This window comes from Triticum dicoccoides, chromosome 1B (genome assembly GCF_002162155.2).
Source record: "Triticum dicoccoides isolate Atlit2015 ecotype Zavitan chromosome 1B, WEW_v2.0, whole genome shotgun sequence".
Classification (NCBI taxonomy): Eukaryota; Viridiplantae; Streptophyta; class Magnoliopsida; order Poales; family Poaceae; genus Triticum; species Triticum dicoccoides.
In genome coordinates this window covers 508,895,328-508,912,339 of record NC_041381.1, presented here as the reverse complement: position 1 = coordinate 508,912,339, position 17,012 = coordinate 508,895,328, and the positions used below count along the sequence as shown (strand labels likewise).

Genomic DNA, 17,012 nt, shown 5'->3' with positions numbered 1-17,012 from the left:
GGGGGCGAAGGAGTGGAGATGCTGAAGAAACTGCCGAAGAGGCTGAAGCAGACCTAGAATGCTCCAGCGATGGCGAACAGAGTGCACGCCTCAAGAGCACCACGCCAGACAATCCGCCGGCAGACAGACAAGGAGAGCAGAGCATAGCATACCATCAACCACGATCTTATTTACGCACGGAGTAACACGGTATAGCATCATCAAACTATTTATTTTCTGCTGTATTATTTCTAGGCATAGCACAAGCAACTGAAACAAATAAAACATATGCTACCACGGTTATTCAGCCAGTGGGGTGGGGTGAAGGATATGCGTAAAGTGAACATCAACAGGCTAACAGCAAGCAAAGCCGGCTGCTTAAACATGAAACCATGTAAACCAAGTGTAGTTTCTGACCACAGATCTATCAACATAGTATTACACAGCAAATCAGGGAAGTGTCTTCTTGAGTTTTTTCTTACAAATGAGCTGCTGTGCACCCGAATCAGATAGACTGAACCACCAACATGCGACGAAAACACTTGCACCGGGCATCTTGTCAGCATCTCCTTTTTTCTTACTTTCGCTTGATTCTCGTAACAGCGAATCTGACGGCCCAAAATTGGAACATAAATCTAGCCGATGCTGAACTATAGACTAATCAGCAAGTGAACAGCGAAAGCCAATAACTATGACAGATTCTTGATTGATGTTACTAAGAGCGCAGCATTTTAACTTTGGGCGCCCCCTTCTTCATCTGCCGATTCCGCTCTTTCTCCTCTTTCTTCCGGAGTACCTCGGCGCTCAGTTTGGCCTCTGCCTCTTCCATGAGTTTTTTCTTTTCGGCCTTTTTCCTCAGCAGGGTTTCCTGCCTGACACCCTGAAGCTCCCTGAAGGCCTCCTGGGCAGCCTTTGTCCTAGCAGCATCAGTTTTCGAGCGCGCCTGCAGTTCAGCATGGATAGCAAGATTTAGAAAATATAACTGGAAATCCTGTGAACCAAGAGGAAGAAACAAAGTTGGTGCTTACATGTGAGCTCAGCTTGTAGCGTCCAACCAAATCAATGTAGAATGGCACAAGAGCAACTAATTTTGTCATATCAGCCATGTTGTTTGCATCTGGCAGCACAAACTTGAACGAGAGGACTTTCTTGTAAGAGCCTGCCAGTTGATCTGAAAAATGAAGTGAGATGAACCACTTCCCCATTTTCTCAAATGCTTTCTCACCAAGCACCTGAGGAAAAAAAAATTGTGAGAACATCAAATAGATGTAGGGCACTGTGTAACTTGCTCAATCATCATAAAGTCACACTAAATTCAATAACCTCGTAGTAGATTCCATTGATAATTTTCAGATTTTATGGCAGATCATTTAGGCAGGCTTATGCTCATGGCTAGGTGCTTACAACCAATATCAGGGGCCAAAAACTAGCTTGCTTTTTATAGTACCTGCTGTTTGAGATCAAATCTACTTTCTCAATAAAGCTGATCATACCAAGGCCAGCTTATACACACAAAAAACCCACACTAAGCTAAGCAAACTACAAAAACATCTGTTTCTCAAGCAGAATGGCTACAAAATGCACATAATTTTGTTCATGTATTAAAACTGAGGAGTTACTTCAGTCACAAAAGTTATGGTGTCTGGGGTACAGTTTTAGGCTTTAAGGCTCCAGCTATCCCCTTCCATATCCAAATGAGGCTTTATCATGCAGCACGACATCTGCATATGTGCAAAAGCTGCTCGAAAAAACCATTCCCAAGACAAATATGGCATGTCCAAAATAAATAAAACCTTACGTAAAAGACATTGCCATGATAGGCCAATACTTGCTAGCTTAAAAACCGGCAGTTTTTGTCATTACTTGATAATGTAGCATCAATATAATATCTTACAAGATGCTACCCACGTGGAATATTAGTTGTAAACATGGGGAATTGTTTTATTCTAATTCTCTCTGGAAGTTAAAGCTCGATTCAGTAATTTATAAGTTATCTCACGCATAATCCAATATCTGTGATTAAGACATCACAATTCAAGAGAGTGTGTTGGGTTCTCAAATCAACCTTTCTCCTTCTGGGCTGTTCTTAAACAATTCAAAAGTTATATTAGCTCAATCCTAATTGAGATTACCTATGATGCTTTCATAAGGAAAGTCTAAATCAGCAGGACATCTGTTTCTGTTTAAACTATGTTACCACCAGTTACCCAATTCAGCCGTATCTATAAGATGCAAATTCTGAATGGAGGTAAGCAATTAAAGTCTCACCTGATCTAGCACAGCCTCAGTGATCATATCCCCAGCAACCTCCTTTGATTCGGCCACCACTGCAAGCTCATCTGCAATCCACTTCTTCCCAGCGGGTGCAGAAGCAAGAACAGAGGCAAACTTCTGCAGATCTCTCTCTTCCTTCTGCATCGCCTTGGCCGCCTTCTTCCTAGCCGCAGCAACCATCACGTGGTCCATGGCATCCTCGTTCATCACCACCTCGAACGTGATGGTGTCCTTCCTGGGGAAGACCAGCTCCAGCAGCTTGGACAGCAGGTCGTGCCGCGCACGCATCTCCATGGTGGCGAGCACCCCCTGGCAGAAGCGCCTGCCGCTGGCGTAGAACTTGAACACGTCCTGCCCTTCCTTGAGCAGGAGTGGCGTATCCTTCCCGTCGCCGGTGCCAAGGAGGCTGAAGTTCTTGTCGAAGATGGAGTCTCTGGTGGCGAACTTGGTGGCCCAGGCCAGCGCGATCGCCTCGTTCTGCCGCTTCCCGGTGAAGTAGTTGAGCACGAAGCAGATCAGGAAGCTGACGCACGCGATCTCGACGGCGAACGCGCGGATGAGCTCCGCGGGGCCCCTTGGCGTGGCCGGCGCCGCCTCGGCCGCTTCCTCGGCGGAGGGATCTGACGGGGCGGACTCGGCCGGCGCGGAGGAGTCGCCGGAGGCTGCCGCTTCTGGAACGGGGATGCCCTCGAACTCGTCCTCGTCCCAGAAGTCGAGCGAGGGAGTGGGATTCGGGGGCGTGACCGTGGGGTTGGGGGTGAGGTTAGGGTTTGCGGCAGTGGTGGTGGTCACGGGAGGGGAAGGAGCGGAGACGGAGACGGTGATGGGCGGAGGGGGCGGGAGGTCGATGTCGAGGCCCTCGTCGTCATCGTCGGAGGACGCGACGTCGGCGGCGGCGGCGGAGGGCAGTTCGTCGGAGTCGAACCCCTCGAACTGGGCGGCGAGGGAGAGGGAGAGGTGGATGGCGAGCAGGAGCAGGATTATGGTGGCGCGCGGCAGCCGGATCCAGCTCGGCGCCGCCATGGATGGGGATGGGGAGGCGGAGGGAGAGATCCCTCTCCTCTCCTCTGCTGGTAGGTGTGACGGAGAAGATGATGGGGAGACCCCGGATGTGTTGCTGGCGCTGCTGCCGGCGTGTGAAAGATCGGGAGATAAAGGTCAGAGATCCGTGGAGCCGTGGGAGTTGTTGATCGTTGGATCTTGGATGCTTGGATCTGATCTGATAAACTGTGAATTGAACTAGACAATTATGCCCTCGTATCGTGAATCGCATTGCCCATCAAAAAAGAAGAGTGAATTGCATTGTATTTATATGTCCCTAAAGTATTTCAAGTGTCTCTCACATTATAACTTTGAAAAAACGCCGCAACGCCATTTCAATGTCTCATCTGACGCATTGATGTTGACACGGTGACACACCGTACATGGATGGCTTGGCAACAAAAATGCTGCCAAATTCAGTTGATTTATATTTTGTAATAACCCCTTAGCTATATTATGTCCCCCTCAAATGAAGTCTCAGAATCATTTGTCTATGTTTCTTAGTTCTCCTACTCTTTGTTTTCTTTCTCCTCGAGGAATCGAGCTCGTGATTGGATTTGCTTTTTAGTTTGGAGTTTTAAAATTACGAGGATGGCGCAAACGACGAGTGGCACATGCGAGGAAGGACTACATCCTTGTCATAGCTCGAGTTTTAAAGCAAGGCGTTTTCCGGGCAACGCACGTTGTGGCGTCATCATCAAATGTGTTGCTCTAGAGCATGATAGGCTCGTTGGTGGGGAGCTTTTTTTGTGTCTACTCAAAGTGTAAAGCGTCATTGTGGTGGGGCTAGGCTATCGAGCTCGCGGACAATTTCAGGTGGATTCAAGCATGAGGGAGCAGGGGTTGAAGGGGGGGGGGCGTAGAACGACTAGTAGAGAGGTCGATGTAGTTGTGGCCGGAGCCTTGGAGTACAAGTAGGCCACCATGACGAGAATCAAGAACGCACCAAAGAGCGCAAGAGGCGTGCGTCATCTTCAAGGACAAGGGTCGAGTAGCGGGTAATGGAGGTTGGAATCGCACCACACGACATTGGCCACCTCGAATTACAATATGCCCACATCTTACTCCAACCTCCAGACATCGCGTCTTTGTCTCCACAACCAAGCCAAAGAAGGAGCCACCTCTCATTGCTGCACACACCATCCTCTCCATCCTGACCAACTGGTACAGTCAAATTGCACCGGGTAGATCTGGACTTAAATGAGCTGGCTCACTATTTACACTTTCGTGCCATGAATGGCAATTATCAAAGTTCCAAGACCTACACGAGTCAACTCAAAATAGTTTTGGAACCTATGGTGCATTTCACTCTCATGTTAATCATATTATCACCAATGCAGTTAACGTCATGATTATTTTCACTAGGTGAGGTGTGACCATAGAGAATTCTCGAGGAATATGTCTCAACATTTTGACATGTTGAGATTATACAACTCTCCTCTTCTTACCGTATATCATGTTCTTGTCTTCTCCCTCTCTCTCTCTCTCTCTCTCCTGACACATATCCTTATTCTCTTTGTTGAGTTTTGTAAGAGGAGGAGGAGTGGGGCTGGAACACCTTCACATTCGTACAACCTACTTGCCTACTACTAGATCTTTGTTTGACAACTTGAAAGGATCGAGAAGAGGTGTCTAGGGGGTGATTAGGCCCTCAACAAGCAAAGATAGCAGTTTTTAGGTTTTTCAAGTTGAGGTTGGAAATTAGCACAATTTCAAGCATTCACAATACAATTCAAGGAAGCATACAAAGAGTATATGAGCAGTGGAAAGTAAAGCATGCAACTTGCGAGAAAATAAAGGGATGGGATTGGAGTGTGCAAACACAATTGAAGACACGGAGATTTTTGGCGTGGTTCCGATAGGTGGTGCTATCGTACATCCACGTTGCTGGATACTTCAACCCACAAAGAGTAACGGTTGCGCGAGTCCACGAAGGGCTCCACCCATGAAGAAGCAACCTTGTCTATCCCACCATGGTCATCACCCACGAAGGACTTGCCTCACTTGGGTAGATCTTCACAAAGTAGGCGATCTCCTTACCCTTGCAAACTCCTTGGTTCAACTCCACAATCTTGACGGAGGCTCCCAAGTGACACCTAACCAATCTAGGAGACACCACTCTCCAAAAGGTAATAGATGGTGTGTTGATGATGAACTCCTTGCTCTTGTGCTTCAAATGATAGTCTCCCCAACACTCAACTCTCTCTCACAGATTTGGCTATGGTTGAAAGATGATTTGAGTGGAAAGCAACTTGGGGAAAGCTAGAGATCAAGATTCTTGTGGTTGGATTGGAATGTCTTGGTCCCAACACATGAGCAGGTGGTTCTCTCTTAGAAAATGAGTAGTGGAAGTTTAGGCATGTTCTGATGTCTCTCTCACAAATGGAGAAGGGGGTGGAGGGGTATATATAGCCTCCACACAAAATCTAGCCATTACACACAATCTTCCAAACTCGGTGGGACCGAATAGTGCAACTCGGTCAGACCGATACGGTTGAAAATATGAACGTTAGAGTTTTTGGTGGGACTGACAAGGTCAACTCGGTGAGACTGATGTGCTAGGGTTAGGGAAAAACCTCATCTCGGTGATACCGATTGCGTGAACTCGTTGAGACCGGTTTCAGCAATAAGCAAACAGAGACTTTGTCAAGCAAAATCGGTGGGACCGACTGCGTATCTCAGTGAGACCGAAATAACTGCAATAGGTGACATAGAGTTTGCAAGGCCATCTCAGTGAGACCGAGATCCCATCGGTGAGACCGAACTAATTAGGGTTTTTGGTAGTGGTTATGTCAGGTGAACTCGGTGGCGCCGGATGAATAAAATCGGTGGGGCCGAGTTTGACTTTAGGTTTACGACATATGTGGAAATGAGAAAGTGGTTGAGGGCTCTGGAGCATATCACTAAGAACTTTGAGCAAGCAAGCCATTAAGTAGCACCTCATCACCTTTTAATAGTATTGGCTTTCCTATGGACTCAATGTGATCTTGGATCACTAAAATGAAAATGTAGAGTCTTGAGCTTTTGCCAATGTTTGTCCTTAGCATCTTGAAGAAGTTCCACATCCTCTTGTCCTGCCACTCCAATGTTGAACTCATCTGAAATATGCTAGGTAGAAGTATTAGTCCAACAAGAGATATGTTGTCATTAATTAACAAAATCACCCGGGGAGCTCTTGTGCTTTCAATCTCCCCCTTTTTGGTAATTGATGACAACATACATCAAAGCTTTAGATAAAGATATGAAGTGAAACAAGTAAAGCTTTGGAAGGACATGCAACATGCATCAGCTCCCCCTACATGTATGCAATCATGTGAAGATAGATCATAAGAGTATGTGAAAGCATAAGCATGTAAGAGCAAGCAATGAGTTACATGTATCTTGTCTATATGCATCAGAGCAAATGATGTGAAATGCATAAAATGTACCTACATGTTCATGAGTCCTTCTTGCAAACAATATATATATATATACCAGCAAGAGATCCTCATGCACATGAGTGAGATGCATATACTTACCTCGTGGTCTTGAGCTAACTTTGGAAGAGATGAACCTGAGAAAATAGGGTTAGATAACACAGGAACATCTACTGAACAGAGGAAGAATGAGAAACCACAAGAGTACCAAGATTGGGATGACATGTAGAGAGTGAATACTTAGTACTCTAGTTGGATATTGACATGTCCCCAAGAATAAAGATATGCAATGAATTCCAAAGATTTTCTTCCCTTAGATGTCTTTCCCCCCTTGAATCTGACATTGGATAATGGGAGAAGATAGGGTAATAGAAAATCAGAACAAAAGACACAAAGAAATATCTTCAACTAACATGTCTTTCCCCTCTTAAAGACATGTGGCTTCTCTCCTCTTTGTTTACCAAGCATCTGGGAAGATTAAGAAGTCTTTCTCTCCCATAGGGTCTCTTTGGCCCATAGGATAAGCTTTGATGAGATCTCTCTCTCCCCCTTTGACATCAATTTCCAAGAAGGGATCTTCTGGAGTATAAGCCAAATAGGTTTGGTCCTTGAGTCACATGACAAAGCAATACGTGGAATGTGATGCAGATAGAGGAAAAGAATTATCGAGTGGAGCTGGAACAGATATGCAGGGTGCAAATGGCAAAATGTTTCCATAGTAGTGAAATCGGTAACACCGAGTCCTTTTCTTCGGTAACACTGAGTTATTTCGGTCTGGCCGAAAAGAAAAGATCGGTGAGGCCGAGTTCATCATAGAGAAAGGATTTTTTTCATCTCAGCTCACTTGGCAAATAGGTTCTCACAAAGATTTGCAGGGAATTAAGTAAAGGATTTGCAATGAATTAAATGCAGGGAATGCAAAAAATAGCAGAGAAAAGAAACAAAATCTAGATGAAGTTTTTTTTGAAAGGGAAAAAACAAGCAAGAGACAAATGTAAGAACATAGAGAAACACTAGAGGATTTCATCTAGAATTGGTCGGTGACAAAGTCACCTATGTTAGAGCATATTGACTTAGGAGTCAAGTGAAGACACTTGATCATAGGTCATACTCATCGTTTAAGCTCAAAATGGGGTTGCCATTTTTTGTTTAAGCATTTGATGTGTTCACATATTGTTGAGTTGCTTTGACCCATGTCTTGGAGTAAAGCTTCTCTAAGATGGAATGACATACCTTGGTGGTGATGATCTTGATCATGTAGTTGAACTTGTGTAGGGTGCTCAAAGTTGATATAGTTCATTAAGAGTTGGGAGCACCGCTTGTAGTTGGAGTTCATCTTCCTACATGGGTTAGTTTTGCAAGGAAGAGCACTTGCATATCCAAATTGACAATCATGAAGTTTGATACCAAATGAAATTTGATATATAGAAATTGTCAAAGGATATATAGAAAGGATTCATGCTTCCTAGTCTTTAACCACCATATTGTAGAGACTTGGAGATGTAGGGATTGCTTAGAATGTGATTGAGTTGCAATCTCATAGAATTGGGCTTATCTAAGTACCTACAAGGGTTAGATAGCATGCAAGAGTACAAGTATATCCAAGATATATGACCATCATCATAAGAGAAATATCAAGGGTTAGTCATAGAAAGGCTCATGGCGTTTCTACTCCAAGTTTAGATAACATGGTGTTTAGAGAAATATCAAGGTAAGATAACATGGCGTTTCTACTCCAAGTTTGATGCATCAATGATGTTCGATTCACCTCTTAAACGGCAAAACACTTTCTCATCAAGTAGTCTGGTGAATATATCTGCCAATTGCTTATCGGTACGAGCATGCTTAAGATTGATATCTCCCTTAGCAACATGATCTCGAATGAAATGCTGACGAACTTCAATATGCTTAGTTCGAGAATGTTGCACGGGATTATGAGCAATCTTAATAGCACTTTCATTGTCACAAAGCAATGGAACATGTTTCACATATATCCCATAATCTTTAAGAGTTTAGGTCATCCAAAGTAGTTGAGCACAACATGACCCGGCGGCAATGTATTCCGCTTTGGCGGTGTATAAGGATACCGAGTTTTGTTTCTTGGAGGACCAAGACACAATAGATCTACCAAGAAATTAACAAGTACCCGAAGTGGACTTTCTATCAACCTTGTCTCTGGCATAGTCCGAATCGGAGTAGCCAACAAGATCAAAAGAAGACCCCTTAGGATACCAAATGCCAAAGTTTGGTGTGTGAATTAAGTATCTCACTATCCTTTTCACAGCCTTAAGATGACATTCTTTGGGAGCTGCTTGATATCGTGCACACATGCACACACTTAGCATAATATCGGGACGGGAGGCACATAGATATAACAATGAACCAATCATAGAGCGGTAAACCTTTTGGTCAACTGGTTCGCCATCCTTTGTCAAGTCAAGATGTCCACTAGTAGGTATGGGGGTACTCATTGAGGGATTCCTGGATAGGGGGTATCCGGACAGCCGGACTATGTACTTTGGCCGGACTGTTGGACTATGAAGATAAAAGATTGAAGACTTCGTACCGTGTCCGGATGGGACTCTCCTTTGTGTGGAAGGCAAGCTTGGCGATTCGGATGATAGATCTCCTTCTCTGTAACCGACTCTGTGTAACCCTAATCCCCTCCGGTGTCTATATAAATCGGAGGGTTTAGTCCGTAGGACAAGACCAACAATCATACCATAGGCTAGCTTCTAGGGTTAGCCTCTACAATCGCGTGGTAGATCAACTCTTGTAATACTCATATCATCAAGATCAATCAAGCAGGAAGTAGGGTATTACCTCCATCGAGAGGTCCCGAACCTAGGTAAAACATCGTGGCCCCAGTCTCCTGTTACCATTAGCCTTAGACGCACAGTTCGGGACCCCCTACCCGAGATCCGCCGGTTTTGACACCGACATTGGTGCTTTCATTGAGAGTTCCTCTGTGCCGTCGCTATAAGGCTTGATGGCTCCCCCAACCTTCAACAACGCCGTCCAGGGCGAGACTTTCCTCCCCGGACAAATCTTCGTGTTCAGCGGCTTCGCACTGCGGGCCAACTCGCTTGGCCATCTGGAGCAGATCGACAGCTACGCCCCTGGCCAGCAGGTCAGGTTCAGAAACTTGAATTACACAGCCGATATCCACGGATACTCGATCTTCGATGGATTCGGGCCTACGTCAGGAGAGCCAGACAGTCATGACGAGCATGACTTAAATCTGCTATCAGACAGTATTCGGGATATCGCCCTTGCTGCGGCTCCAAACCTAAATCCGGGGCAGATCGCGTCATCCAAGGACGGGTGGATAGACCCCGCCACGGAGGCCGCATACTCTTCGGCGGTAGAGCCGAACACAGACTCCGCCGTTAAGGAGATCTGCATCATCGGACCCCGAGACTTGTGTCCGGATGAGGGTTCCGAACCGTGCGCGCCCGGACCCATCAAGTCCGATTGGGCTCCAGTAATGGAGTTCACCACCGCGGACATCTTTCAGCACTCCCCTTGGGTGAAGCACTTAATTCATTAAAGTCTCTCTCTTTGATAGAAGACTCTTGGCCGAACTATGTCCGGCCCGAGTGGGACACGGATGACGAAGAAAATCGTCTCCCACCCACCACACACTTCATAGCCACTATCGATGACCTAACAGACACGCTTGATTTCGACTCTGACGACATCGACGGTACGGATGTCGATGCAGGGGACGATCTGGAACCACCGCCCACGGGGCGCCGGACCGCCACCTCATCATATGACATCTACATGGTGGACACGCCTAAGGAAGACAACGGTGACAAAAAGGACACAACGGAGGATAAACCTCCCGAACAAAAACAAAAATGACAGCGCAGGCGCCGCTCTAAGTCCAGTCACAGTAAAAATAGCGATAACAGCGCAAGGAAAAATGACACTCCGACTGACTCCGAAGGCTACAATATGAACCCAGCAATGGAGCAAGAAGAGTCAGGCCACGCCGAACAAACGCCCGATGACAGCGATCCTGAGGGCCGAACTCATCAAACTGCCCACGGAGGGGTGGATAGTCCGGTTGACGATGCATTTATCATCCCGGAAAAACGTTTGGAACAAGATAACCTTCGTAGAAGGCTTATGGCCACGGCAAGGAGCCTAAAGAAGCAGAAGCAAAGGCTTAAAGCCGCACAGGATACGCTCAACCGAAGATGGAATAAGGTGCTAGACATTGAAGGAAAATGTGGCGACGATCGCCACACAGAGAGCTACCCAAAGCGCAAGCTGCTACCCAAGTTTGACGACGGAGCCACATCACCCATTCCGCCAAAGAACAATACGACCACTCGGCCGGACCAGCCACTTCATGGCCGCGATAGAGCAGCCACTGATACCGCACACGATTTACGTGAGCTCCTGGACAAAAAGGTCGGTGCGGCCATGTCCATCTACGAATCCAGAGGACATGCTCCGACGCGGGATTATGGTCACCACAACAATCACACTGATCAAATACCAGTTTGGAATCAACACCGGATGCAATAACAGCCAACAGCATGCCGCGACAGGTCCAGATACATAGGGGCTACGCACCCTTTGTGCTTCACCGATGAGGTGTTGGATCATGAATTTCCACAGGGATTCAAACCCGTGAACATAGAGGCATATGAAGGAATGACAAACCCTGGGGTCTGGATTGAGGATTTTATCCTCCACATACACATGGCTCGTGGGGACGACCTCCACGCCATCAAATACCTTCCCCTCAAGTTGAAAGGACCAGCTCGGCATTGGCTGAAGAGCCTCCCCGAAAACTCAATTGGAAGTTGGGAGGAACTTGAGGATGCTTTCCGGGCCAATTTTCAAGGGACCTATGTCCGACCTCGGATGCAAACGATTTAAGTCACATAACACAACAGCCCGGAGAGTCAGCCCGTAAGCTTTGGAACAGATTTCTCACTAAGAAGAATCAAATTGTCAACTGTCCGGATGTCGAAGCCTTAGAGGCCTTCAAACATAGTATCCGGGATGAGTGGCTTGCCAGACACCTCGGCCAAGAAAAGCCAAGGACGATGGCGGCCTTAACAAGCCTTATGACCCGCTTTTGTGCGGGCGAAGACAACTGGTTGGCCCGTAGAGGCACCAGTGACCCAGGCACATCTGAAATTCGAGATGGCAACGGGAAGCCACGACGCACCAAGCACAAGCGTCGGAACAATGATGATAGTCCGGACAACACGGCGGTCAATGCCGGATTCAGGGACTCTCGACCCGGTCAAGGAAAGAAGCCATTTAAGGGCAGTAAAGAGGGACCGTCCGGCCTGGATAAAGTCTTGGACAGATTGTGCAAAATCCATGGCACCTCCGACAAACCTGCAAATCATACTCATAGAGAATGTTGGGTCTTGAAGCAGGCCGGCAAGTTAAATGCCGAACACAAGGGAAGGGAAACGCCAAGTGAAGACGAGGATGAGCCTCGCCAACCGAACACGGGGGGACAGAAAAAATTCCCACTAGAAGTCAAAACAGTAAACATGGTCCACGCAACTCACACAGAGTTTGTTGCCCCCAAATTCAACCCCTGGGCGGCCTGCTTGATCACTTTTGATCACAGGGACCACCCGGCCAGTATCCGGCACGGAGGATTGGCTGCCTTGGTGCTCGACCCAATAATTGATGGATACCATCTCACTCGAGTCCTAATGGACGGCGGTAGTAGTCTTAATCTAATATATCAGGACACCGTCCGCAAGATGGGGATAGACCCATCCAGAATAAGCCAAAGTAGCACCACCTTTAACGGAGTGATACCAGGCGTTGAGGCCCACTGCTGGGGCTCCCTCGTATTAGATGTGACACTCGGTTCTCCCGACAACTTTAGAAGTGAGGAACTACTCTTCGACATCGCTCCCTTCAGCAACGGTTATCATGCATTACCCGGAAGAACGACCTTCGCTTGCTTTATCGCACCGAACTATGCCTGCCTTAAACTTAAGATGCCCGGTCCACGTGGCGTCATAACCGTTAGTGGAAACATAGAGCAGTATGTGGCGGCTCTTGTAGCCGGACATTAAGTGGCCTCTCCCACCAGAACGCATGATCGGTCATCAAGACCACGGACACGGTTAGACGAGTCTAGTGCACCATCTTCAACAAACAGCCCAGATAAACCTGAGCTGGGCGCTATACATATATCCCCATAAATGATACCAGTGGCTGCAAGCATGTAATAAAGCCCACAATTTGGCTTGCCTCATCAATAGGCAAATATCTTGCATCTCTAACATCCATTGAGAATAACTAACTTCTCACACGCTTACTCTTTTGCATGAGTTTTCGTTTTTACTAACACTATTCGTGCGGCACCCTTCCAGGATGCGGCATAATGGAGACAAAGGCGCAGACGTGCAGCAGGGCTCCGCTCAAAGGTTTCTCTTTAGATTAAGCCCCTGTGTAAACCTTCTTTACTGTCTTTTGTTGCTTGACATCCCGTGGGTATTCAATACACCCACAACGGATACTGGCCTTATAGGCATTTCACCACGACAGATCAATGCATGTACCTGGAAATACAAGGTTCATAATCAAGGGTGTTGCTCAGCCCAGTATATATTATAAAGCCCGAATACCTTTGGGAGTGTTCGGCGTCGCGAGTTTGGCCTTATATGCATCAGCTCCGAATCATGTCTTTGGTCAAATGTTGGGTTTGCCCGGCTCCTGCGTTTGCTGCCTTACGTTTCGTTCTATCGGCTAAGGCGGCTAAAGGAGAACTACTGCGATTCTGCCCTGGTTATTCCAGATGAGCACCTTAGTAGAGAAAGCCGAAAACTGACTGTCATGATACAGCGAGAGACTGGTCAACCACTCAAAGACTCATCGGAATCTATAGGATTCCTCCTCATTAACGAAGGACCATTTCCCGGCCACGTACATACGCGCCCCTATACGGATGCATGCGGATGTACTAGGGGCTACTTAGTAGCCCCACCATTAAACTCCTATGGCTAAGTGAAAGTGTTACAACTATATAGTCCGGTTGCCTGGTTCGACGTGCGATCACCTCCTTAATGGACCAAGACGTTGGATCAAGTGTGATTACACATATTTTTTTTCAAACACCCCCGCTTATATGCATGGGGGCTAAAGCCAACGACTGCTAACTTTCAGGTTATATGAATACATAAACCGCCGCACAGGAGGCATTACAACACTTTCGGGCAAAAGTATAAACACAGCCTCTATATTCCACACATAATTGTTTACAATTAATCGATTTGTCACTCGAACATGACATTCTTCGAGCACTGAGCCTCTATTCTACGGGCACCTTCTATGACCTGCTCAAAATAGTGCTCGGCTGGGTCTTGGCTTCCTGCCGGACCCTGGGTCGCAATGCTGGTGGCCTCCATATCTTCCCAATATGTCTTAACACGGGCAAGAGCCATCCGCGCACCCTCTATGCACATCGACCTCTTCACAGCATCGATTCGCGATCTGGCGCCAAACAATTGCTGCACTAAACCAAAGTAACTGTCCGGCCTCGGTCCCTTCGGCCATAGATGGTCTATTACAGACCTCATTGCAAGACCAGACAACCTATGGAGCTCGGCTATAGCGGCCATCTTCTCACTTAATGGCAACGAGCGCGTTGGAGCGCTAAATTGCGACCAAAATAGCCTTTCTATTTCATTATCTTTATGATCCTTGAATAATTTGGTCGCATCAGCTGTACTTTTTGCCAAGTCCGCATACTCATCTGCAGCGCTCCAAAGTTGATCCAAAGGAGCATACTTTGGATCTAAGAACTTCATCCGCAACAAATAGGGATTTCCAGCCGCGATTTCTCCAGCTTGTCGAAGTTCCTCCCGCGCGTCTCTAATTTCAGAGCGTGTCTCCTTAGCCGAATCCAGCGCCTTCTTCAGGTCAGCCGCCTTTGCCTGATTCTCCTTCTCAAGAAGCTCATAACAGCCGGCGGCGTCCCTCAACTCCACAACCATCTCGGCTATCTTTTCTCCGCTTCGGTGGTGAGCAGCCTGTGCGGCTCTCAAGTCTTCGACTGCCTTTAGGGCAGCCGCATTGCTAACCCGAGCTTGCTCCTTGGCTAGGGCAAGTTCCACCCTCAGGGCCTTAATGGCAGTAGCTCCGCCTGCAGCCACATCATATCATGTTAATATTACGATCCTCTTCATATTTCCTAAAACAAATGAGAAAAAACGAGCGCATACTCTGTGACTCGTCAAGCCGCTTATTCACAAGCGCGATGTCGGTATCCACCACATCAATCTGTCGCCTCAGTTTGGCGAATTCAAAATTCCGGTCTATCGCCGGACTCTTAGCCACCTACGCATGAATGCAGTACAATCATTACCTGAGAGTGTGATCCTCCTTTGCCGCCTAGGGCTGGCAACCAGAGTCTCAAGGGCTACTATCTATACGGAGCACACCTAGCACGTGCGGTACAATCAAAAATTACGTATTTTATTGCGTACCTCGAAGCCTTTGAGCAAACTTCCAAAAGCTTCATTTAACCCGCTTGTGGCGGATGAAATCTTCTCCAACACCGTACCCATTAGCGTATGGTGACCCTCTGAGAGAGCAGCTTGCTCCAGGAGGCTCGCCAGCATGTTCGGCCGGGCACTGGACTGTTCTGGACCCTTCTCATCGCCCTCCAAGGGGGTCGAACGCGCTGGGCTCGGGGCGGCCAAGGTGTCAGCTTTCGGCCTCAGCGGGTCTGGGCTCCTCCGTGACGACACCTCAGGGTCGCCTGCCCCATGGGGCGGAGAGGCAGGTGGGGTTTCACTCTCCATCATCTCCGGAAGAAGATCCCCCAAAGACGAACCCTGTTGAGACGAGCTACTAGCTGGACTGCAAAAAATAGATCCGGGTTATTGTTCTCAGAGGAAAAAGCAATAGCTTGTTGTTTATCATTAACTTATAGCTCGGTGGAGGGCTGGCCCGTTTGCAGGCACGATGCGGTGAGGACGCCCTTCGGGGCAGGGCCCTCTGGTGAAGCTTTCTTCCCTTGCTTAGGCACCTCCGTCTCCAAATCTTCGGAGGCAGCCCTTTTCTTCCCGCGAGGGAAGGGAACCTTGGAAGAACCTCCCCGATTATCCTCCTTCACGGAGACAGTAATTCCCCCGGTTTGGATGTGCAACGTGTGGAGTTCGGCTCCTCTATTCTTCTCTTCCCCTTTCCTCGAGGGCACTTGGCTCAATGCACGCTTTAGCATCCTGGCTATTGCAGGGTTGGGCAAGCCTTCGGGAAGTGGGGCCGGACACCTGATTCTCTCCACCTTGATGACCAATCCTGGCCGCGGACAAGTTTTCAGAATAATGTTGTATTAAACATATGCGAAGTGTTCAGTTACAAGGTTACTTACTTGGGTATCTGGGCGGTGGCAGCTCAGGCCCGCATCCTCGGTGGTGTCCGGACACCTCACTTGTGGTCCGAAGAATAACTTATACATCCCTTCGAGCGTCATGCCGAAGAAGTGCTGAATGGTTCGCGGACCTTCTGGATTGAACTCCCACATCCGGAGAGGCCGACGCTTGCACGACAGGATCCGCCGAACCAGCATTACTTGAATGATTTTGACAAGATTGATATCCCTCTCAAGAAGCTCCTGAATACGGCTCTGCAATGTCGGTACGTCATTAGCTGGCCCCCAGTCCAGTCCCACATTGGTCCATGATGCCAGTTGAGGCGGAGGGCCCGAGCAGAAGGCAGGGGCAGCCGCCCACATTGTGCCTCGGGGAGCTGTGACGTAGAACCACCTCTGTTGCCACAGATCCGATACCTCCGGGAAGGCACCTTCTGGCCATGGAATATCGGTGTTTCTACTTATTGCGGCGCCTCCGCACTCTGCTTGTCACCCCTCAATCACCTTCGGCTTCACATTGAAGGTCTTGAGCCATAGGCCGAAGTGTGGGGTGATGTGGAGGAAGGCTTCACACACGACAATAAATGACGAGATGTGGAGGATGGAATCCGGAGCTAGATCGTGAAAATCTAGACCGTAGTAGAACATGAGCCCTCTCACGAAGGGATCAAGAGTCAAGCCCAAGCCTCGGAGGAAGTGAGAAACAAATACGGCACTCTCATTGGGTTCGGGAGTGGGGATGATCTGCTCAGGGGCGGGAAGCCTGTGCTTGACATTGGCGGTCAGATATCTGGCCTCCCTGAGCTTCGCAATGTCCTCCTCTGTAACAGAGGAGGCCATCCACCGACCTTGAAGGTTGGATCCGGACATGATTGAAGATCCGAAGTACCTAAGCTTGAGCTTCGGGTGTTTGAACTCGAGAGGCGGAA

General features: G+C 47.8%; 1 protein-coding gene across 1 annotated transcript; it reads right to left on the bottom strand.

Annotated features, from left to right (window-relative positions):
• Positions 1-319: 319 nt before the first annotated feature.
• LOC119345294 (uncharacterized protein At5g49945-like) lies at positions 320-3,400 on the bottom strand. The gene is made up of 3 exons (XM_037615432.1): positions 2,248-3,400; positions 1,008-1,211; positions 320-922 (listed from the first exon to the last, which is right to left on the bottom strand). The coding sequence occupies exons 1-3, from the start codon at positions 3,274-3,276 to the stop codon at positions 695-697; spliced, it is 1,461 nt and encodes a 486-aa protein (XP_037471329.1). The 5' UTR covers positions 3,277-3,400; the 3' UTR covers positions 320-694.
• Between the last annotated feature and the right edge of the window lie 13,612 nt (positions 3,401-17,012).

What these genes read in the sequence shown, in the direction of transcription:
- LOC119345294 (XM_037615432.1), bottom strand. Translation starts at nt 3,276, where the DNA reads ATGGCGGCGCCGAGCTGGATCCGGCTGCCGCGCGCCACCATAATCCTG. An exon ending in CTGAGGCTGTGCTAGATCAG is followed by an intron (nt 1,212 to 2,247) that starts GTGAGACTTTAA and finishes TTTTTTCCTCAG; the next exon opens with GTGCTTGGTGAGAAAGCATT. An exon ending in GCTACAAGCTGAGCTCACAT is followed by an intron (nt 923 to 1,007) that starts GTAAGCACCAAC and finishes GCTGAACTGCAG; the next exon opens with GCGCGCTCGAAAACTGATGC.